At 41.8% G+C, this 24,179-nt stretch overlaps 1 protein-coding gene and 1 long non-coding RNA gene across 5 annotated transcripts in view; one reads left to right on the top strand and one right to left on the bottom strand.

Annotated features, from left to right (window-relative positions):
- The window catches only part of MSRA (methionine sulfoxide reductase A), a 288,566-nt gene extending 268,655 nt beyond the window's left edge, over positions 1 to 19,911 (bottom strand). For 3 of the 4 annotated variants that reach the window (XM_030037338.2, XM_030037340.2, XM_030037341.2), the window contains exon 1: positions 19,665 to 19,911. In XM_030037338.2, coding sequence (XP_029893198.1) covers positions 19,665 to 19,794 — 130 coding nt within the window. In that variant the 5' untranslated portion in view covers positions 19,795 to 19,911. The remainder of the gene's footprint in view (positions 1 to 19,664) is intronic. The other variant, XM_030037336.2, reaches the window with a different exon arrangement.
- Positions 19,912 to 19,975: 64 nt separating this feature from the next.
- On the top strand, positions 19,976 to 20,814 carry LOC121233822. The gene is made up of 2 exons (XR_005934028.1): positions 19,976 to 20,360; positions 20,641 to 20,814. It is a non-coding gene; the product is annotated as an uncharacterized LOC121233822 (long non-coding RNA).
- Positions 20,815 to 24,179: the final 3,365 nt, after the last annotated feature.

The raw sequence follows: 24,179 nt of genomic DNA, 5'->3' as shown, positions 1-24,179 counted from the left end.
TTTTACCAACTTTTATATATTTTACCTTGATGTCCCTACAATTTGTTCGTTTAAAATTCTCCCGATGAAAGCCTCCTGATGTCTTCTTATTCTGCCTCTTTTCAAAACCCCTTTATTCGTATATTTTTCCATCTCACTCAAATGCACCTGTGTCTCACAAAAGTACGATACCTGGATACCTGTCCTAGTATACCTGTCAAATGAGCATGATTTCCCATCTCACAAGTGGAAAACTTGGGAATAGCAGAAGTAACTCATTCATTTAAGATGCTATATTTGGAATCCAATACAAAAGTAACCCACAAGACTGCCTCTCCTTCCACATAACCACAGCTTATTTTCTTCACTTGCAGGGGTGACAAATCTACCAGGCAAGTTTTATGAGAAGAATTAACATGACAGAATGACGTACAAAATGCAAAAACACTTACAGGCCTACATTTTCTCATGGAACACAGTAAATGCATGCCTAAATACAGATAATATAAACTACAAACATTAACAAGTATTTGTACACATAAAAGGGCCTTTATCCATTGGAAAACTCATCAAGACACTTTAACCCCAAATAGTTACTTTTAAAACTTTAATGTCAGATATATCTCTCATTTCCCTTTTTGTCTTCCTTGACAGAATACCTAAGTGCTATGGATCAATGAAAGCTCTGTAACACTTCATCCTGACCACCTGATATGACAATATTGCTCAAAAGCAGCGTGCGCATGATATTCCCCAAACATTTTATTCTTAAGAATAAACACATTCTTAACATGGCAGGTTTGTCGTGTCAGGGCTAGCTCTATTAGCCTTTCTGCTATCACACTCCTGGTATCATTTCTGGGCATTCCCATTACAGATAAGTGAAGCCGATTCCTCTTTGAACAAGTCAGAGGTTTTTTAGGAGTCTAATTTTGGATCCAGATGCTTTGTTGATTTATTATTAAAGGGTGAAAGTACATTATGTGACAGAAAAAAGGCTACTTTACCTGGGCTGTTCCTACAGACAGATGATGACAATGAATTGCCTAATGACTCTCCACATTCCAGTTTTTTCTTTTATTATTAAATAGCCAAACACTGGTGAAGCTCTAAGAACCCATAAGTGAGTGAATGTAGCTATGACATAGAGACCAATATAAAAGGAGAATGAATACTGAGAGAAATACGGTTGAAAAGGCAAAAAAAAAGAAGGGAATATTGCAGTCACACAGAAGCAGCAAAGGAAGATAGCAGTAGCTGAAGTAGACATTCCAAGATTCAACCACAAAAATGGAAAAAATATAAAAGAAAACAAGCATAAAAGCCTATAAATGCATGAACAACCTGAACATGAAGGCCTAGATCTGCAAGGACCTCCAGCGTGCACCTCAGGTCTCCCAGACTCCCAGGGCAACCAATCAATAGACTGATGAGGTGTCCCTAGCAGCCACCACCTATGACAGCTCATTTTGCATAGTTGTGTATGTACCCAATTAACTTTGCTACAGGACGGACTGTCCTTTCCTTGGCAGCTGACCACTTACCATCTTCAATTATCATTTATCATTTAGACAACATAATGTATGCATGACTGTGGCCTTTTCCATGGGAGGCTGCAATAGTCGAGCAATGCTGTGGAAACGGATTAGCACCAGAAATGGATTGTTCCAGTTGAATTCAGCTGAAAATCAAAGCAGCAAATCTGCATGCCTGAACTATGCCGCAGTGCAGTGGGTTTAGGGCTGGCACACTGTCACACTGTTGAGTGGAGTTCTCCAGCTCTGCAAGGCAAACAAACTGCAAGTCCAAACTCTATGGGAAGCTGTCAACAACTTCCTAAATATTCCACTGTAGGAATATAATTCAACTACTCATCATCTGCTGGCATGATGCCCCAATTTGGAATTGCAAAATACACGGGTCAATCTTCACTAAATGTATTCTTCTTCAGTTTTTTGAGGACCAGCTGTTTTTCTGAGCATATCAAACAGAATTTGCATTCATAGGTTAAAATGTTTTCCCATTCTCTTCGTCCAGTACCACCCGGAACACTTTAGATACATGCATTATATATATAAAGTGCCACATGGAAGTTTAAACATCATTTGTACCCTTAACTGCTTATAATTTCCTTTTAGATCTCAGGAGAAAAACAGATACTTACGAAAATCAAAATGTTAGGAACCTAGCTTCACAGGCATTTGTGACTGTCATTTAGAAAAGCGATTACAGCGTGCAACATGAAAAATATATGCATGGCACTTTAGGTAGAAGTAGTTACTCATAATGGAATCCACTTACACTTAACTTGGGTAGAGTGAAAATAGACTTGTAATGAAGTAGATAGAAACTCTCAAATATCTTCAGTGATTATGAAAAAGGAAGCTCTGAAAAATCAAGTAAATAAGAAAGAGAATTTATCCAAAATATGGTCAGGTTACCGTCTCATAATTGTCAGTCCATGTGTGAGGAATAAGAACATATTCTTTGTTTTGCACTAAGCAAGGGCTTTATTGTAAAATTCAGGTACAAAGTGCTTCATTTTGTGTTCCACATTCTCTTCAACAATTAAATTTTCACAAATTAAATATTTTAAATGGTTCTACAGAGATTAATATCTCAGAATTCCTCATCTGCATCCAGTCATCAGCCCAGAGAGCACAATTTTTTACTTATTTTCCACTTCCATTATACTTAATAATATCTTTACAACAGTAGTACCCAGGAATGTCTGTGCACAGATATCCACACATATAGGATACATATTTGATGATCTATTGTTTTTTCTCTCTCATTCAAAAAGCTTGCTTTAATTGTTGTAAATTAAATCAAACACTGAGTAGGTCTTAATTGGCGTGTGAAATGCTCAACACAAGGATGACTCCTTAATGAGGACTTAAGGAGAAATTTAGTCATTTAAATGCAAGAGGGCAAGACTGAAAGTCTGCACTTCCCACCACCAAAGACTGGAGAGACACCAAAGTCCTGCTGAAGGCTACTTCATGACCGCAGGTCCCATCCTCTGGACCTGTGTCAACAGCCCAGGCACAGCCACACCATACTTGTACACTCCGAAAAAGGATGGCTGCATCAAACTGTCAAGTGGGAGCAGTTCCTGATTTATGCTAACTCCTGAACTGTGTCTAAGAATTTCAGAGGAACGTACTGGTTTACCAGCACAAAGGCAGACCCAGGATCTCTCTAACAATATAACAGAGATTATCTGAGTCATCTACATCTACAGAGCTGGGGCTCTGATACAGTGCAATTTACTGGTACAGAAACAGCCTGCAACGCCCATGCTGGGTACTCAGCATTAGAGTCTGAATCCAGCTTTTCCTGGCTGGGATGGTATCCTACTCCAGTAAAAGAGAACATCTTTCAGGTAGTTTGAAAAGCAATTTGATGACAAAGAATGGCACAAGGGACCAAATTAAATCAAATAGGAAGAAATTTAGACAACCTGGTATGAAAACAAATGCATTAACCTGCTCAACAGTAAGATACAAGGTATGAGGTCTTACCCCAAATCCCTTCACTGCTCAACAGAGTGTTTTAAACAGGAATCACGTTCAGCTGCCAACATCATCAGAAGACACTTTTCAGAAGCAGAATGCTCCACTTCTGAAGAAGGGAACATGGCAAACAGATACTCCATTGGTCCTACTGCTTAATTTCAGAAGTTGTGGCTGCGCTCCACAGCAATTATACTCAAATCACTGAATTTATGATTAGATTTATGGGTGAAATGATAAAAAATAGGAGGAGGGTCAGAACATCCTAGAATCACTCAAAAAAAAAAGGATCATTAGCTAAGTTTTTAGATGAATATCTTAAGAATCAACTGTAAATATATCTCTGGATCATCTTACTGATATTTCTTTTCTTCATATAAAGACATATTAGTACATTCTGCTTAAGAATCCACCCTCTACATTTGGTTTGCCTGCTAATATCTTCTCTTTCCTGTTCCCTTTCTGAGTAGTAACTTTGAAAATTGACACTCAAGATACTACTGAAATTAAACATTACTACTCCGTGAGCAGTTTATTTTATTAAAAGTTGTCTGAGTGGAACTTCTTTAAGATGAGATTTCATTTCTGCTCCCCATCAGACATCAGGTCAACCTCAGTAAGTGCAAAAGTAGATTGGCACATCCCTATGAAGAAGGAGAATTTTTAAGGAAGAACATAAACAAAAGAAAGCAAGCAATATAAATAGCCACCACAGACCCTACATATTGTAATGTTTTCTCTGGTGCAGTTACTTTGCTTCTGATAATCTTAGAAAAAATCTTACTGCAGTTTGCTAAAACATATCAGGAAATCATCCACTGATTCCATGACACAGTATTTTGTCTTTTTTTTAAATGTAAGCTCAACATTTGAAAGTAGCAGATTTTTCTTTACAGACATTTTCTCTACAAGACCAGTAGATCAGCTGTCAGTCTACTGATCTCATAAATCAATGATCTCCCAAAGTCCCTTCCAACCTGGATTATCCTGTGATCCTACTCTGCCATTCAGTAGGTACCAGGCCCTGTCTCTGCATTCTATTTTGCTGTCCCCCAGGACTGTCTGGAGTCATCCGTCTCCTTGCTTATCCAGACTGCTAGCTAATCAACGACTGTCCTCCCCAACTCCTGCTGCTGCTTTAGGAGTGGGCTGTGCATCGACTGAAGTAGCCACAGATGTATAACCAGGTTCTGGAATGAAATTTTCAGGAGTTGAATGTTTGATGAACCAAAAAGTGCATTTCTGAGCCTGTAAATAGTAAAAGATGAATGGGGAATGTCAGAAATAGAAAGACCTCCCGAGAAACATCAACATCATCCAGATTATCCCTCAATGAAAGCAGACAGGCCAGCGCTGCCATTAACATGAACCAACCTGTGCTTCCCTTTTGAGGGCAAGGGTGCAATACTGAAATATTTCTCCTACCGAACGGCCAGAGTTGGCTACGGTTTGTGGAAAATATCTAACATCCCACAACAGCAGGCAAGCGTTTTCTGATTACAGAGCAGTAGTCCAGGAATTGGCATGCTTTTGCTGCTAATCTTCAGGCTTTCTATGAGCACTTCCATTGTCTAATCAGAACAAGCATCCCTTGCACGATACTTCTACTTTCTCACTGCATTCCTAGCAGAAGGTATCAGGCAGTGTCTCAAGCACCAAATCTCTACCCTCAAACAGAGCATACGTCCTCAAGATGAGAGCTTTCTGCCTCACATTGAGGGACACCAAAAAAACTGGTTCCTGCTAGAGTTCTGCTTCTCAGCCATTCCTGAAATTTGGGCAGTCCTTAAAATATCTTTGGAGGCTCATGGAAAGTCAAATTCCTGAAAAATCAAGCCCAAACTACAGTGAAAATACAGATATAATCTACTTGGCCCCATTTCTCAACAGAAAATAAGATCCTATCTTCAAAACTAAGACTGAAATAATCTCTTCACCCAGATGGATGAAATACCACTAACTCCAATTTTGCATATCTGCAACAGGAATTAACTATGAGCAATACATAAGAAACTGGAATAAACATCATTATATATTGCACAGGTTTTTATCCTATTTGAACTAAGGACTTATTTATGTGTATTACTTTAATTGTACTAGAAATTTAAATGCAAGTTTCATATGTATCGTAAAAATTTGCAAGTAACAAAATAAGAGCAATATACAAATGTATATACTGAAATTCTACATGTAATAAATAAAATATTAGCATGCAAAGATCAAGCAACGCTTATTACACAACAAATTACCAGCCAAATAATTCAATGGTCACAAAGTAAAAATAAATTTAATAAAAATTACATAAAACTGAAGTTAAGGCAATGTACACCACTGTAATTTGAAGGTATAAATGTGACAGGAAGACATTCATTAAACCACAGAAGCTTTTTAAGCTGAAAAAATTCAAAGCAAATACGACACATCAAAGAAACACAAAAGGACTAAGACACAGAGGTTAGTAGCTAAAACACTCAAACAACCTTAAATCTGCCTTATGGTAACCTAACGTAAGGTCTATTCTGCACTTATCTTCTTTCAAATCAATTAAAGTATGAGGAGTTTTACTATTGTACTTCCTGAGGGTTCTGCGGGAACTAAAGCTGCTGCACCTCTAAAGTTCCATGTGTGAAAAACTTAACCCTCATTTAGCATAACCTGACCTTGGAAATTCTTTTCTTTATTATTGAAAATGTTGTATATGAACATTAACCAAGAAAATCAAAGAAAAGAAGGAAGAAAATTATGATTCTGTGAACTGGCGTTTGATGAAGAGTAAAAAAAAAAAAAAAAAGACAGCTTTTGACTCAGGGCAACCAGAATAACTGTTTGGGCAAGAAAAGATTTTCAAGGCTTTACAGTGAATACCAGCTACAGGAATAGGTCATTAAATAACATCATTCCCTCAATTAATTTTGGTTGTGCTGTTCTGGGAATAAACAGAGAAGATAAAAATGATTCACAGAAACAAAATTCTCTACCTATTAGAGCATCTCTTTGTGGTAACCGCAATTTTTTACCCTGGAGTAAATGTAACATAGTGTGCAGGTTTTGGCTGGGATAGAGTTAATTTTCTTCATAGTAGCTAGTATGGGGCTATGTTTTGGATTTGTGCTGAAAACAGTATTGATAATAAAGGGATGTTTTCATTACTGCTGACCAGTGCTTACACAGAGCCAAGGGCTGTTCTGCTTCTCACCCCACCCCACCACGAGCAGGCTGGGGGGGCACAAGGAGTTGGGAGGGGACATGGCTGGTACAGCTGACCCCAACTGACCCAAGGGATATTCCAGACCATAGGATGTCATGCTCAGCATACAAAGCTGGGGGAAGAGGAAGGAAGGGGGGCACATTTGGAGTGATGGCGTTTGTCTTCCCAAGTCACCGTTACACGTGATGGAGCCCTGCTCTCCTGGGGATGGCTGAACACCTGCCTGCCTATGGGAAGTGGTGGATGAATTCCTTATTTTGCTTTGCTTGTGCACACAGCTTTTGCTTTACCTATTAAACTGTCTTTATTTCAACCCATCATTTGTTTTCTCACTTCCACCCTTCTGATTCTCTCCCCCATCCCACCCGGGAGGGGAGTGAGCGAGCAGCTGCGTGATGCTTAGTTGCCGTCTGGGGTTAAACCACAACACATAGCTTACCTTTCAATGAAACTGAGACAGATTACTTTGCATTCACTGCACAACAAAGGCATCCACATAGGCAGTTACCTGGAGTAGTTATTATGCTATAAATCCACACCTGGCTTGCACTGAGCTAATCTGTCCATGTAACCGTAACATAAATCATAGTCATGTCTAGTTTGAATGAGTCTACATAGCAGTTACCCTTTTCTTTAAGAATACCATATATAACCGAGCTCTACCATGCTGAAAAGTATGATTATGATATATTTTTTGAAAAGTAACCTATTTTATGAGAAGAATAGAATAGACTAGACTATTTCAGTTGGAAGGGACCTATAATGATCATCTAGTCCAACTGCATGACCAATTCAGTGCTGACCAAAAGCATGTTATTAAGGGCATTGTCCAAATGCCTCTTAAGCACTGACAGGCTGGGGGCATCGACCACCTCTCTAGGAAGCCCATTCAAGTGTTTGACCACCCTCTCGGTAAAGAAATGCTTCCTCATGTCCAGTCTAAACCTCCTCTGGCACAGCTTTGAACCACTGCCAGGCGTCCTATCACTTGCTACCAGGGAGAAGAGATCAGCACCTCCCTCTCCACTTCCCCTCCTCAGGCAGCTGTAATGAGGTCAACCCTCAGCCTCCTTTTCTCCAAACTAGAGAAGCCCAGAGTCCTCAGCCACCCCTCACAGGACATTCCTTCCAGCCCTTTCACCAGTTGTTGCCCTTCTCTGGACACATTCAAGGACCTTCACATCCTTCTTAAACTGTGGGGCCCAGAACTGCACACAGTATTCAAGGTGAGGGTGCACCAACACTGTGTACAGCAGGATAATCCCCTCTTTTGACTGGCTGGTCATACTGTTTGACAGAGATTAAAACAGCTTTACTCTTTAACAGAACACAGGAGAAGGTGGCATGGGACCACCCTCTCTCTCCTCTCATCAAGGAAATAAAAGAAAATGGAGAGACGCTAAATGACTATGTAGACACAAAAAGAGATAAGAAAAGCAATAAATAATAGGGTCAAAATTAAAAGAACATTATAAATAGTCAAAGCAGTTCACTCCTGGAAAATCCTTCCAAATGGAAGACTGGGGCAGACATGTCAATGACTTAACCAACACCAAACTGCTACATAACTGAAATACAAGTCAATGGGCACATAGAAGATTATTCACTATCTGGTTAGGGCCACAAAAATGGTCAGAGGGCTGGAGCACCTCTCCTATGAGGACAGGCTGAGAGAGTTGGGGGTTGTTCAGCCTGGAGAAGGCTCCGGGAAGACCTTATTGTGGCCTTTCAGTACTTAAAGGGGGCCTATAAGAAAGATGGGGACAGACTTTTTAGTAGGGCTTGTTGCGACTGGACAAGGGGTAATGGTTTTAAACTAAAAGAGGGTAGATTCAGACTAGGTATAAGGAAGACATTTTTTACAAGAGTGGTGAAACACTGGCACAGGTCGCCGAGAGAGGTGGTAGATGCCCCATCCCTGGAAACATTCAAGGTCAGGTTGGACGGGGCTCTGAGCAGCCTGATCTAGTTGAAGATGTCCCTGCTCATCGCAGAGGGGTTGGACTAGATGACCTTTAAAGGTCCCTTCCAACCCAAACCATACTGTGATTCTATGGTTGCCTAAGACACCAAAGACATGATTCATGTCATCACGCTTTAGCTGGTTATAATACTGATGCCTCCATTTGAGCTGGTCACTGGTCACTCCCCTTGCAGCCAGTGGAAGAAAGAGGCATTTGGGGGGCACTATTCACCTGGTTTAAATATCTTTTGACATTCACTATGTGATGAACTAAACATGCAAGTGACTGTTTTACCTATAAAAGCGTAACTCTGTGTTTTGCTGTAGCAGTACTTGCAGCAGCAATTCAACAATACGTACAGTCCCTTCCAGTGCTCTGTCCCAGCTCTGTACCTGGTACAATGTAAAGCCAGAACAAGGGGGGTTTCCCCCATACTCTCCTATCTGGTGTGGTAGGAGAAGGAGCAATGGGCAACCTAATCCCATGTCTCTACCTATGACAGACATTGACCAAATCAGCGTTACAGAGGCACGTATGCGATCCAGGGCACAACCTGTTTTACTACATGGTATTTTAGCAATGCCTACTTGTATGTGAATAGCTGCAGCAGCCCATCATTTAAAACCAACTTAGTCTTCCCCACATATGCTAACTTTGTGTTAGTGTGACTATGATGAAGTCAGCCAAACATCACACTGAAAAAGAATGCTTGTTATTCGAGTTACACAGGCACAACTGAAGTCATAGCTGGTGCCACAGATCTTTAGCATCCCAGCACAAAAGGCTTTTAAATAGTAGCATGGAGACCAAGTGAAGAAAGTGAGATGTTTCTCTCAACTGACTTATTTTCTGAGTCAAAATCACAACATTACCTAAATGTCAAGTCAATGTCATTCATGCAATAATTGCACTAAAGATAAATGGACACAATTAGTCAAAGAACTCCAATGTATCCCAGGACTCACACAAAATAATATAAAATATTCTCTAGTGAAAAAAATAACCTGTGTAAATATAACCCTTGTGTTTAATTCTCATAACTGACAGGTTTGTTTAACAACACAAATTTGCCAAATTCAGACATTACATCCCTTTTCAAAACGGCAGCAATAAGAAGCTATTGAATCCTGTGTACCACACCACTACCTTTTACTAGAAATAATTATCCTCTTTTATTACACAACTTTGAATGATTCCTCAGAGCAGCATCCACACATAATCCTCTGAATAAAGAACCTCTGGATTCATTTTTCATTTCAGAGAGGGAAATTACGGTATCAGCAAGAGGAGTCTCCTTCAAGCCTTATTTGCATTCAAGAGGCTGCCAGTTGGGTAAAGTTTCTCCCCATTTAAGTAATTCTGTTTCCCAGCAACCCGCGCTGTTGCCAGGAGAAACCCCGGGGAGAGCTTCCTCCGCACCCGCCCCGCCGCAGTCCTGGGGGTACAGCTTTGTGCAGCGCTGCTTCATGCCAGCGCACACATCTGACCGTGAGCAGCATGCTAAGTAGTCCGCCAGGAACTCCAGGGACTCGAACATGAGATTTTTTTTATTTTATATTTTTGTGGAGAGGGCTTAGTGATGACTGACGTAGCCCCTTCTATTGCAATGGAGTTAGAGGTGATGAGGCAGTGCAGGGGTTTTTCATCAGGGTGGTGTTACCTTGGGAGCAGCGTTTGACAGCTGGATGTGCAGCTCTGTAAACATATTTTCTGTATGCTTTTAATCTATCAAGCATCGTGTGTGCACGCTAACTTCCTTTTTGTTGTTTTCCAGCTGCCATGGAAAGAGCAAAAAGCACATGCAAACAACAAAAAAATCCCCTTAGACTGACTTAACCTTTGCTTCTCCTTGCAACACCTTCCAACATGTAAATGTAATGGGTGGTTAAAAAGTAACTCCTGTTTTTCCAATGACAGTACAATATTTATAGTTGTACACTTGGCTTGAGAACGAGCTGTTTAGTGTTTAGATATAAATACCTGACAAGGTGCGAAAAAAAAAACAGAGAGAGAAGGAGAAAAAGCTATGGCATGTTAGTACAGACAGGATTTCCAAGCAAATTCACCTCACACCTACCTGTAAAGATGTTGTAACCACAAATTTCAGAAGTTGTCTTTCAGATAATGAACAATTACTGGGAGTGAGGTGCTTCCGGAAAGAAACGTACTCTGGTTTACATCCTTTCTGATTTGAATCTCAGCATACGCAGTGAAATTGTAATGAAATTTAATAATTTATGGAAATTGATGGCTTAAGTGTATTTGAGGCAAAGATCATCTCATAGAATGAAGAAATAAGTAATTAACTCTTCTGAATTAGCAAGGTAAATTGAAATTTGAGAAATGCTATTCCACATATGACACTGCCACTCAACATGCTCCTGAACTCTACTTCAATGGAAGTCAGGTCGCACATTTTTTGGCCCATATTCCATAGAAACTTCAGTAAAAAAGGGTAACTAGTTAATTCTTTATGTAAAACACTGTATCAGGTAAATAAAGTCGTAGAAGACTTTAAGAAATTAATCCTTCTAAACCCTAAGAGAAACTGTATTTCCTTTGTAGGCTTTGTTCTGAGTCATCATCTCACTCAAGAATCTCTATTTTAGATCTACAATATAGTGATATTAAATTCCTGTCTGAAAAAAATGTTTATATTTACCCATGATTAACAAACTTTTTTAATCATGAAAGGAAAAAAAATCTAATATTTTTCATTTTATTCCTTATATGCTACTGAAAAAATATCTCAGAAAACATTAAGCTTACATTTTCGTTTGCAATTCTATTGCAAAATCTTGTGCCTTGCACTATTCAGCAAACTGTCAGAATATCAGGGAAAATCTCTTTAAAACTTCTCAACCTAACACTGCATACATATTTAGGCACAGAATAAGCATAAGGTACCAGATTTTTTCCCTAATTCTGCACAGTACAAAGGGGCTACAAAAACATGGAGATTTTCGTGACATACTAATTCACAAGTATGAAGTGATCAGGCTGTCCCACTCAGCAGTTCTCCATTTTGCCATTCGCCCTTGGTGGGAAAGTACTGATGATTTAAGAATAAGTTAATTCAATGATCACAGCTCGGTGATATCCAGTACAATTTGTCAGTGCAATGCCCCTGTACCATTACAAGTCAGCATAATTTAAACTTTAACGACAACACAGATTCACTAACCGTTGAGAAAATTACTGGATGATCCCATGCCCACAGGGATCAAATTCCACTGGGAAGTCTTTGTACCAGCCATGAACATGCATAAGTTATGGTCTTTCAGCCCTAGCACCCTTCCATGTGCCCATGGCAGCACACACAGTCCAGCCAGCAACCTCCTCCAAGGGCACGGGATGAGACAAACAAAAGTACCAGACCACAGGCCACCAGTTTGACCACAATAATTTCTGTTCATTTTTTTAAGAATGTTAAAAAAAGATTAGCACGGACAGAAAGTCCACTAAAACAAACAGGTATAGAAGCAAAATAATTTAAAGGGTTAGTTCTTCTTCCGAATGTTCATTTATTTTTACTGTGTTTGGAAACTATTAAGCTTCAAAAGACGCCCAACTAAATACAACATTAGAAATCAACTAAACGATTCTTAACAGGGCATATGATACCTAAAATCATCTCATTTAAAAATCTCTTGTGAAATAAACTCTCTGTAAGAATATAAGGTATACTATTCTTCATGCATATACAATCAATTGGCGTGGAATCCAATCTGGCTATACCCTGTGAAAAGCAAGTGCTACTTCAGCATGCAGCGGACAGAACAGGAAAAATAAAGCAGTACTCATAAAATACCTGTTTATGTTCTGCATAAATTTAATGGAAAGAAGTGTGCCTCTGAAGGAAGAGCAAGCGATCCCTGTCATAAAACTTCAGTACATTCTCTAGGAACTTTAGAAAAAACTGACATAACTCCACTCAGACTGAGAAAAACTGAAACACATTTCAGAAGTATATTCTAACCACTTGGACTCGGAGTGTCCTGCGAGACTGACAGCATGCCCCACTCTGCAACGGGTCAGACTGTTATACATGCAGAAATGCAAAAGTATTGCGGCCAAAAAGAGAGAAGACTTGAGGGTCTGGCTCCAGCCTCCTGTATTAAGTACCATCTTAAAGAAGTACCATCATCCCAGGTGTGCTTTGGCTGGTTATTTTGATATATCTGCTTAGGACGTCATTTCAACCTCCCAACAGAGGAGCATCATCAACATCCTGAGGGAATTCTATAACTGCTGGAGTATCTTAGAAAAGACAGACACTGCTACTACAACCACAGCTACAGCTAAGAGGATTTACAGAGTTACGGCACAGCTGAAGTTGGAAGGGACCTCTGGAGATAACCTAGTCCAACCGCCCTGCTCAGAGCCAGGTCAGCTAGAGCAGGTTGCTCAGTACTGTGTCCTGTCAGGTTTTGACTGTCTCCAAGGATGGAGAAGCTACAACTTCTCTGGGCAACCTATGCCACTGTTCAACCAACCTCAGAGAAAAAAAAGTTTTCTTCTTATGTTGAAATGCAATTTCCAATGTTTCAGTTTATGCTTGTTGCCTCTTGTCCATCCATGGGGCACCACTGAGAAGAGTCTGTCTCCATCTCCTTTACTCCTTCCCATCAGTTATTTATACACACTGATAAGATCCCCCTGAGCACCATGTCCCAGCTTAACTGAATTTAAGCAGAGTGACCGTTTCACTCAAAGATCATGTATTTGTTTTAACAATATCAAGGCAACTAAAGCTGAAATGTTCCTGCTACACCTGAAGACAATAATAATAAAACAAGGGTGAGACTAGAAACCTATCAAAATCTCAATTTCCTATGCTCACTAGCCTTCTCCAGATGTCTCAGCAAAAACACTCAGTGCAACTTTTTCTTGAGTTCAGTATGTCAGGTTGAAGTACTAATTCCACATAGAACTGAAATTCACTGTTGTATGAATTTAATGTAAAATATACAGACTTGGAATTAAGTCAAGTAGTCAAACCAAACGCAGATCAATTCATAAAGTTAAGAGTAGAATCAGACACTATACCAATGACTTGAAAAGCTCTTAGGTATGCAGGAGTTGATCACTTAAACACAAAGCTCCCAGTGCAACACTTTAACCCAAAATGTTAGTTAACCTTTGGTACGCAAACAGGAAAATACTGAGAAGGAACAAAACAGCAGTTCGCACTAACACTATCACTAGTAAAATCCTGTGTCTACTTCCAAAATCCAAAACTCAAGGAAGACCTTAAGTAATTCATGACAGTTTAAGGAGAAAAAACAAAAATTAATAAATGATTGAAAATGTGCCTTCTGCTGACCGAATAAAAATTCACTTTGATTGGTTTATGTCTGGTTAAAGTCTTTGCTTTTTTAAAAAATAGGCTAACCAGCAATTTAATTATGATCTAAATGTATGCCATGAAAACCAGAAAATACATACTACTGTGGTTTTCATCTTCATGAAGAAACTAACAAGGTGCAATGGTTGGAAGTTGAAACACAACAAAGTAATTCAAAATATACACCTTTATGATGGAGAGAGTTATGAAACATTGGAACGATTTATGACATTTTGCAGTGGATCCTCTGTCAAATGACATTTTTAATCAATATTTTCTTTAAAGAGCATGATCTGATTAAAGCAAGAATTAATTCATGGAAATGCTGTGCTCTTTTTTATACAGAAGGTCAGACTAAAGTTCACCATGACCTCCTCCACGTTTGTAATTATTGCTCTATTAGTCTATAAATATAAAGCTAAGAGGCTTAATAGGTTTAAACAATCATAAGACTGTCTACCCATGAGCTGTACCTTTACTGCCTCAAAAAAGTTAACCCACTACAGATGTGTATGTTACAATGTAAGTACCTCTGCTAGGAACATAGCTGAGACCACAGAGAGAGAAGGTATTTCCTGACACTACTCATGGGGACCAGTGGGTCAAAACACTCTTTTAATTTACTATACTCTCCTATCTCAGGCTATATAGCAGAAAAAAAGTGTGTGTGTGTGTGTGTGTGTATATATGCTATTATACAATGTCTTGCACAAGAGGTTCCCTCTACATTATTAGGGCTCCTTGACTAGCGCTCCTACCATTATCATAAAATAAAATAGTCAAATAGTGTAAGCAATATATACTCACATATTCATAAAACACAGCCATGTTTCAGCTGTAAAGTAAGTAAAATTAATTCTGAAAACTACAGTTATAGTAGAATGGTAGAAGCAATAAATAATATGTGGTTTTACTATAAAGCATGACATTGTATTGCACCGTTATACAGAAATCATATGAAACAAGTAATTTTCAAAAATGAATGCAGCAGCTCTACTGCAAGGAAAGAAAACAGCACTACGAACTCTAATTCCCAGATTATGAAATTTGTTGAAGATCAGATAAATCCAACTTGATTACAAAAAGAGTAAGTAAGGCTTACTAATGTTTATATTGTTTTCAGCTCACAGTATCGTATTTTATCCCTGTTTAACTGACTTCTACAAACAGAATCCTTTCTATCACAAACCAACTACTTCCAGTCACTTCACAGAAATCCATATAATATACGAGGTTTAACTGCATCATTTTCTTAGACTTAGATCCTAAATTACAATAAAACAAACAAAAAAAACTTTCGCAGACAAGGTCAAGTCTCACATAATCCCATGGTCAGCAAGTTACAAAGGAATAGAAATGTAATTTAGTTTTTCACAAGACTGGATTAAATGCAACTTTCAAGATAAAGTTGTCACTCAGCTGTCTTTTCCTCTCTGTACTCACAAGGTTTGTGAATGGCGATCAAGAACCCTCAGCACAAGAGGTTCCCTGCCATACAACAAATCTCACTGAGATTTGGGGCAGAGCACATTCATGCCTATCTGACACCCAGAAAGCATCAGGAACTTGGAGCGCTGGGACCAGGATGCGCAAGCAGGTACAATGCAATTAACACAATGTGCAGGAGGCACAAAGAGAGCCCAGAAGTGCCACTCACAGAAGAAAAGCCTCAGCTGCTGAAAACACCTTCCAGGACACAATGCCCTGACCCAGACAGCGCTAACACCTCTGGTACTTCAGCAGCCTCCCTCCAGACCGAACTCCTGAGAGTGGTCTCGGGCTGCGGGGAGAGCCTGGTGCTCCTCCGTGGGGATCGCAGCAGTGGCAGCAGCCTTATCTTTGAGAGCTGTGCCCTGGCAGACCTAGTCGCTGCAGCGCGAGGGAAGGAGCTGCAAGAAGTAAGCACATTATATCGCATCAGGGAGGAGGAGCAGGAGATCCAACAGGATCTTCAAAGAGACCGCACAGACAAGAAGCCGAACGCTCTGCAGCTCTTCACCTGGGAAACAGTTAGAGGCCCTCAACACCATTTAAGATGAACAGGATGGACACGTCAGGTCACTAGATTAGGATCAGTGCTAGTTACCACTTAAAAGAAAGGTCTGGCAGACATTTTCCTCAAGTGTCTGCACACTAAGGCAGAGTTTGGTTCACAAAGAAGACTCAGATGTCCAAGTGTGGTCACAGACCTATGATGTGGTCAGAATCAGAGACCTGGCACAGCACACACAACTTGAGCAGTGTCATGCACAGGGTATGTAGGAAGGATTAGCACAGAAGAATAAGATGGGGAGCTGCACTCTACGGAAACAAACTCCTTAATAGCACAGAGAAACTGAAGTCACGTCTGCTGAGAGTCTCCGAGTCAAGATCGATGAACTAAAAGGCAAAGAGAGAGGACACAAGAAGTAGAAACAGTAACAAGCAACAAAGGAGGTATATAAAATGCCTTGCCTACGCATTTAGGCACAAAATCAGAAAGGCCAAAGCTGGAGTGAAAACTAGCTAAGGATGTAAACAGTAATAAGAAATGACTTCACAAAAATTACAAGAGTAAAAGGAAGCACAGAGAAGATCTGGGTGCATTGATGAATACAGAAGACAGTCTAGCAGTAGTACTGAAAAGACGAAAGTACTCAAAACCTCTTTTGCCTGTGTCTTCAGAAACAAAGACTACTCCAAAACCTCTGCACGCACTGGCACAGTCAGAAAGAAAAGCAGCAATGTGGGGGAAAATGCATTATGGCTAGTTAGAGAAGTTAAATGTCCAAGGAGCCACGTGGAGTTTTTCCAGGGCTGCAGAGGAAGCTCACTGTTGTGATCATCAGAACACTGTGACAGATCTAGATCTAATGATATCTAGAAAAATCCTGGTGACTGGGGGAGATCTCCAATAACTAGATATGGGCTACAGTAACAGCCATTTTTAAGGCAGGCAAAAAGAGGATTGAGGAGCTATCGGCTGCTCAGCCTCAGCTCAGTCCCACGCAAGATTATGGAGTATGTCCTCAGAAATCATTTCCAAACACAAAGAGAACAGGAAAGTAATCAGGAATAGTCAACATATTTACCAAAGGTAAATCATGCTTGACCAGCTGGGTTGCCTTTTATGATGAAATGATTGGCTATGCAGATGAGGGCAAAGCAGTGGATGTAATACATGTTGACTTTAGCAGGGCTTCTGACACCATCTCTTACAGCATTTGCATTTGGAAAGTGAGAAAGTAGTGGCTGAAGAACAGACTGCTAGGCACTAGACATGTCAGAAATTGGCAGGACCACCAGACTCACAAGGCAGTGATCAATATCTTGATGTCTAGTGTGTAGCAGGTTACCCCAGGGGCTGATGCTGGGACCGAAATCATTCAATATCTTAAACAATAACATGAATGATGTGACAGAAAACACACTCAGCAAATTTGAGGGCAACACTAAACAGAGAGTGAGAGCAGACATGCCAAACAGCAGAGCTTCAGTCCGACGAGACTTTGAAAAATTTCATGTCTATGCCAACAGAAACTTCATGAAGGTCAACAAGGAGAAGTGCAAGTTCTGCACCAGTGCAAGATAATCTCAGACCTGCTGGAAAGGACCTGTGATTATGCTGGATGCCAGGTTAAATATGAACTAACAATATGCTCTCATTGCAAATAAAGCAAACTGTGTACTGGGCTGCATTACAAGGAGCATGGACAGCAGAGTAAGGAAAAAACTCTCTCCTCTGTGCTGTACCGGTAGAATTCACCTGAAATACCATGTCCCGTTTTGGGTCCTCAGTTCACAAGAGACGTTAATAAAATGGCAAGGATCTGCAAGGTCAATGGTCAAGTTGGTCAGCAGCCTACAGCACACAAACCTACAGAGCTCGCAGAAGCTGGGCGTATTTCAGTTGGTGAAGGGTAAACTAAGGGGCAACCTTACAGCAGCTTAATAGGGAGTGAGAATGACAATTCAGCCAAACCCTTCTCAGCAGCACCAGACAGTATCGGAAAGGACAGCAGCCACTAACTCTGCTGTAAGAGGCTCACGTTGGACATGAGGAAAAACTCTCTGACAGGGAGGCGGCGCAGCATTGGCACAGAGGCTGAACAGGGGAGCACCCTTCCAAGCAACACTCCTCTGATTCTGCAACCTAAGAGCAACTTAAACAAAGGAAATGCAATTGAGTAAATGTTACACAATGTTAAAATTTAAATTGCCATTCTTTTCTGAAAGTAGTTTACATCTTATTTTAACTTTCACAATTTACTGGAGGTCCATGCTGTTATTAAGTACAAAACAGCACATTTAGTCAGAGAATAAAAATGTCAAAAAAATTTTGTATTTGGCCTTATGAGGATGTTTTTTGTAGAGCAGCACAAAATTATTCTCTCTATGGAATTACAGAGCATAAAACGGGCTAGCGTACCTTCTGTCCAGGCTTTTATCAAGACGCAATGTGAAGGTGCCACTTTAATCTAGGCAATGTGCTAATCTTGGTATCATCTTAGAGTTCATTGCCCTAACAACATCAACCCCATCTCTGCACAGCTCCTTTGAGTCCACCTTCTCCACATCAGACAGAATAGTCTTCCTGCTACCTTTAATTTCACCACTACCTTCTTGCTACCTTCAGCATTTTACCAAATATCTATACAATCTGAGATTTTACTATGCTCTCAAACACTTCTTTCACTGGGCTTATGCCATCATCGATTTATTATTCTCCCAACAGCACTTATGCACTTTATGGGTTTAAGATTTTTCTTTTTCCTAAGTTCACAGACTTTGTTAGGGACCTTAGGTGTCTGGAGCAAAGATACATAAACACCTTGTACAACGGGAGAAGATCATGTGTGTTAGACCACCTACTCTAATTCCTATCTAATTCCTATCTAACGGTGATGAGATCATGTGTGTTAGAGCACCTACTCTAATTCCTATCTAATTCCTACCTAACGGTGATGACAGTCATCTTGCAGTGTCTTCAGTGCCTAGGAGGGCTGACAGAAGGCAGAATTGCTTAATTCTAGGTTGCTACTTTGCTTACCTGACAGCACATGCTTACGCGAAACGAAAAAGGAGGTGTATTGGAGAATCACTGAAAGAGTTGTTGTTTAAGAACTTTAAAACACTTTGCAAACATTAGGGTTAGAACATCCATGCCACGCTTAGGTATTATTATTCAACAGAAGAAGTAAGGGCTAGGGAAATCTGTTTAAAACCCTGAACAGGACTACCACGGCCCTAAAAACAAAACAGAACGCTCACACCCGGCCAGGAGAAAAACAGGTACGTGCTTGCTGACTGCTCCAGCAATCGATTAATTCCTGTTCTTACGACAAGAGTGCACAGGACACGTCACCGCGCAGCTAAACCGCGACACAAGCCCGCTCGCAAGGCGCCCTCCAGCCCCTCGCCCGAACCCCCCCCGCTCCCCGCCGCCTGACAGGAACGGGCCGGCCCCCGCCATGTCACACACACACACCCCCCCCCCCCCCCAGCCCCGCCGCGCCGCGCATGCGCCGCAGCCCCGCCGCGCAGGCGCCCTCAGCGGAGCCCGCCTGAGGGAGCGGCGCCGCCTCTCTCACCGAACGGCTCTCCGCTCCCCCGGTAACGGCGGCGGGGGGGGGGGGGTGTGCGTGTGTGTGTGTGTGTGAAGTCGTCCCTACCTGCCACCGGGATGCGCTGGTTCCTGCCGGGGAGCGCTTCTTCTTTCAGCGGCAGCCGGGAGGCCGAGTCGCCCATCCTGAAGGTGGAGCTGCAGAGCGTGCGGAGGAGGCGCCGCGGGGCTGCGGGCATCGCCCCTGAGGAGAAGTCGGCTGGCGGCGGCGGCGGCGGCGGCGGCGGGAGCGGCGGGGCGGGTGTGAGCGGCCCGCCGCGCGCGCGCTGGCCGTTGGGGCGGGCGCGGGGCGCGAGGCCCGCCCCCCCCCTGCCGAGCGGCGGCGGCGGCGGGCAGCGGCGGGCTCCCTCAGCCCGGCTCTTGCGTCCCGGGGGGGGGCTGTGGAGAGGGCAAAAACACCCCCCCCCCCCCCCCCCCCCCCACACACGCCGGTGCGTCCCGGGGAGTGGGTGCTGTGGAGGGGGCGGCAGCCTCCCGGCTGTGTCCCCAACCGGTGTGTGCCGGGGGGGTGGGTGCTGTGGAGGGGGCACCCCTCTCCCCGTTCCCCCCCCCCCCCTCCCCACACAGCGGTGGGCCCTTGGGTCTGCGTGCTCTGAGGGGTGCACCCGCCGCCCCTGGGGTCTTGCTCGGGGTTTAGCTTGCCCCCAAAAATAGCCCTTTCCTTCAGCTCTGCCCGCTGCGCCTTGTCCCTGACCTTGCTCGCCTTGTCCCTGACCTTGCCCCCCGAGCTGTGAACGTCTGTGCGGTATGTTCCTCGCTCTGGAGTCCCCATCCGTCCCCCCCCCCCCGCACAGTTGTACCCAATATGTTTTTGCATGGGTCTTCCTCGAGAGAGGTTTTTGTGTGCATGCCCCTCTTGGGGTGTGCGTACGTGTCACATCCAACCCCTGGCTTGTTGTCCGTGCTCCCAGTTGAGGGGGGGGGGGGGGGTTGTGCAAACACATTCAGAGAAACATGCTACACAGACTCTTCACGCAGCAATGTGTTTCATTGTACAATAATATCTTTTTTTTTTTTTCCCCCAGAGTTTCTGGTTGTTGATATGGGCAGCGCTCCCCTGTGTTATGTTTAGCCAATGTACTGTGTCGTGCAGGTCTCGCAGAGTACTTTTTGTGTGAAGATGCTCTAAGTAGCATACATCTCCGGAGATCAGTGTCTGCACGTATGTTTGCAATAAAAATATAGAAACAAAAAGTGAACAGAGTATAAGTACTTGTGGAGAATATCCACCATATCTTTGGGGGTAATACGATGCATGCTGAACGTGTAATACCACCAGGTTTCTAGCGTAGAAGACTTGTAGAAGCTAGAACAATGGTGGTTTGGTCTTCAACCAGTTGAAGCTCATTCTATGCACGTAGTCATGGTCAATAGACAGAAGGAAAATTTGTACAAAACCCTGCAAAGGGGGTTTGTGAACTAGGCAGAGGTCTTGCACTGAGAATTTCAGAGTATAGGAACAGGCAATGCACAAATAAGAAGCAGCAAAGAAGTTACAGAAAGGACATGATAGTAATTCAATGCAGAATTCATCTGGAGGGTTTTGAAAGAGTTGGACTGGTTGCTGAATAGGAGAGAAGATGATAAAACAACAGACTAATGCCTAGTCTGTGAGAGGAGGGCCAGATAATTCTCTCAAAAGATGGCCTATGACAAAGGAACGCAGCTCCATTCAGCCCATAATCAAGCTGGATTTTACATGGATATGATACTCTCAAGACATAGAACTTAATTCATATTTATAAAGGAGCTGGATATTTATGGCAATATTGAGAATTCCCAGGTGCTCCTAAAAGAATCTAGAGAAGCAGGAAATTCATGTTTGGGGAGTCTGGCTTTCTTTAAAATTAAAAACTCAGATGGGAACCTGAGAGGCAAGCTGTCCCATCTCTGTTTTCAAATTCACTGTTCCTGTGTGTGAAGGGTGAACAGCATCCTCTTTGAGCACAAGTAGTCCCAAGATTGCAGTCCATTTTTCAAGTTTTGTTAAATTCGATACAGTTAGAATCATTGAGACCAGGACTGGAGAGGACCTTAGGTGACCTCCAGAAAAACCTGCAAGAACCTGAAGAAAATCCATTAAATAAAGAATGGGTGAATAGAGAGATACATATGATAAATAACTGTGATATTTTAACCGTACAGGTTAGTAAGAATCAGAAATGCTTGATAACAAAGTGTGAATTTCATTTAAAACACATTCGCCTCCTTAGCTGTTCTCTCATTTACAGTCTCGCTGACGTATTCCAGCTCTTTCTTACTTTGTAAGAAGCCACTAAAGATGATGACGTCCACTGGTTTTATACTGACCGTTTCTTCTGTTTCACCATATATATCTATACTCACTCCACTATCTGCCAAGAACATGTTTCTAAAAACACCGGTTAATGTCACGATGGATGGCAATGCAATTTTCCCGTAAGAGTTAATGGATCTGCCTGTGAGCCTGAATGCCCAGGCTGAATCTTTTACCGAGAGCATCCTTGCTGCCTCTTTGTGAACAGTTGCATTTTCATTGCCATCTCCCTTGCATGAATTGAGGTCAGTCAGAGGTGAAGGGCAGAAAAACAGACTAATGTTTGGCTGTTCAGCCTTGCAGATGAAGTGGCTGAGATCTTCCAGAGCCCTGATGTGCTCTCAAATGCCAGCTGCTGAAAAGCGGGCATTGTCCGCACTCAAATGATCCCAGTGATCCTCCATGCCATACACACTGTCCCTGGGTATTGATATTGTGTGTATCTCTTAAATCATAGGTGTCCCTGCCGGTACATTAATTCTTATGGGAGAAATTGCTTTGTCACCCATTGCATTCAGCTGCTTCATTTGCGAGGCTGATAACAGCAGAGCAGGGCACTGAAAGATTGGCGGTGGGACTCCAAAACAGTGGTTAGAGCAGCAACGGATCGCAGGGCTGTTGATGCATTTCAATTACAGCTATTACGGGCAGGAAACAGTCTTTCATTCTGTGTTTGTATGGCACTTCACACACTGTGTTCCTGCTTCCTAACTGGATCCAAAGTATTAAATAGTAATAAGCCATCGTGCCACTTAACAAATAAAAACTGCTCATTTTCAGAAGTGCTTAGTGCTTCTTGGCTCGATGGAAACAGAATTCTTTTTAAATTAGATAAATCCCGCTTACATTTCAGGGAAGTGTGGACTATCCCTTTTGTTCCACAGGTTGAGGTCTGGGTGGGAGATGCTGAAGAACATTCTAACTTTTACAAGTTTTCTTGATACAGATTTGCCTATCCAAGAAAGCAGCAGAACATGATTATCTTTTTATTTATAGTGTACTACGCTTCACACTTAAACATAGACTTTATATATACCAACACATAGATCGAATTAAGAAGTATGTCAGAAAAAAAGCCTAGATTAAGGCACCTACACAGTGCTTGCATTCCCATGTAATAATCACAGTATTCCCAGCACAGCAATTTTATGGCATATACTAAAAAATCTTCAGGAAACCAGCATGAAGAAGGAAAAAAGAGAGGCACGAGGGAGAGAGAGCAGGAAGAAAAGAGATGTGGGCTTACGTGTGTCCTTTCAGCCACTGCTCCACACAGATTCCTAGTCATCCAGTGTTAGGAACTTGCTCGAAATGTACACAGTTTTTTCCAGGACCTGACATTTACTGTACGTAATCGTTTCCTTCTGAGTTAAATTTGCTAGTCTTTGTGTTTTAGGATATATGCGTTTTTCCCAGGTAGCAAAATTTGCTGTGTCTTGAAACCCGTGAAGCCCTATGTAACCATCTCCGTGGTAATGCACTGATTATGAAGGCAGGTTTGTGCTGCAGTGTGCATCTCCTGGAAAAGCAATCTCTTTTTTTTTTATCTGAAAACATGCAGTGAAAGAAGATCCTCCACAGGCTTTAGTGGATTATTCAGTGCTTGATTACTGTTAAAAATATGCACCTTATTTTTAGGTTAGCTTCAGCTCCCACCCATTAAATCTTAGGTTATCTTTCCTAGAATGAAGAGGTTTCTTTTATGTAGTTTTTGTTATCCAGACTTACTGCTCTAGACTGTGGCCATCCCTCAGGATGAGATAAATGGGACTCTAGGAGTGCATCACAGTCAAGTATGTTTTCTAATTCACTAAGTATTGTCATTGCACTTCTCTGTACCCTCTCCAGGTTTTAAAATGATGTGTTTCCTGATTTTTTTTTTCACTTTGATGAAGATGTGAATTATGAATACAGCATTCTGGTACTGGTCAGACCAAAGCAAGTGCCAATGTAATGTGGTTTCATGATTCCTGCTTGGGTTTGCATTCATCTATCCAAGGGCAGTATTAGACCTTCCAGGCTCAGAGGTATACTGCTGTGATTCCCAAGGGCTCTTTATTAATTTATTACCAATGTACAGAAGTATATAGATGATTATGGCAATATAAAGAAAATCGTGTTCTGTGCCTAGTCCTTAGCACCATTTAAATTACTAGCAGAGACTCATTCCAATCCCCCATCTTTGTCACGACCACTCCTGCAGTTTTGGGGTCGGCTGCTAGCAGTTGGAAATCATTTCCCATATTCCCCTCCATAACTGATAAAAAT

This window comes from Aquila chrysaetos, chromosome 15, assembly GCF_900496995.4.
Source record: "Aquila chrysaetos chrysaetos chromosome 15, bAquChr1.4, whole genome shotgun sequence".
Lineage (NCBI taxonomy): Eukaryota > Metazoa > Chordata > Aves > Accipitriformes > Accipitridae > Aquila > Aquila chrysaetos.
Note: the sequence above shows the minus strand (reverse complement) of the source record. Positions and strands in the feature narration are given on the sequence as shown.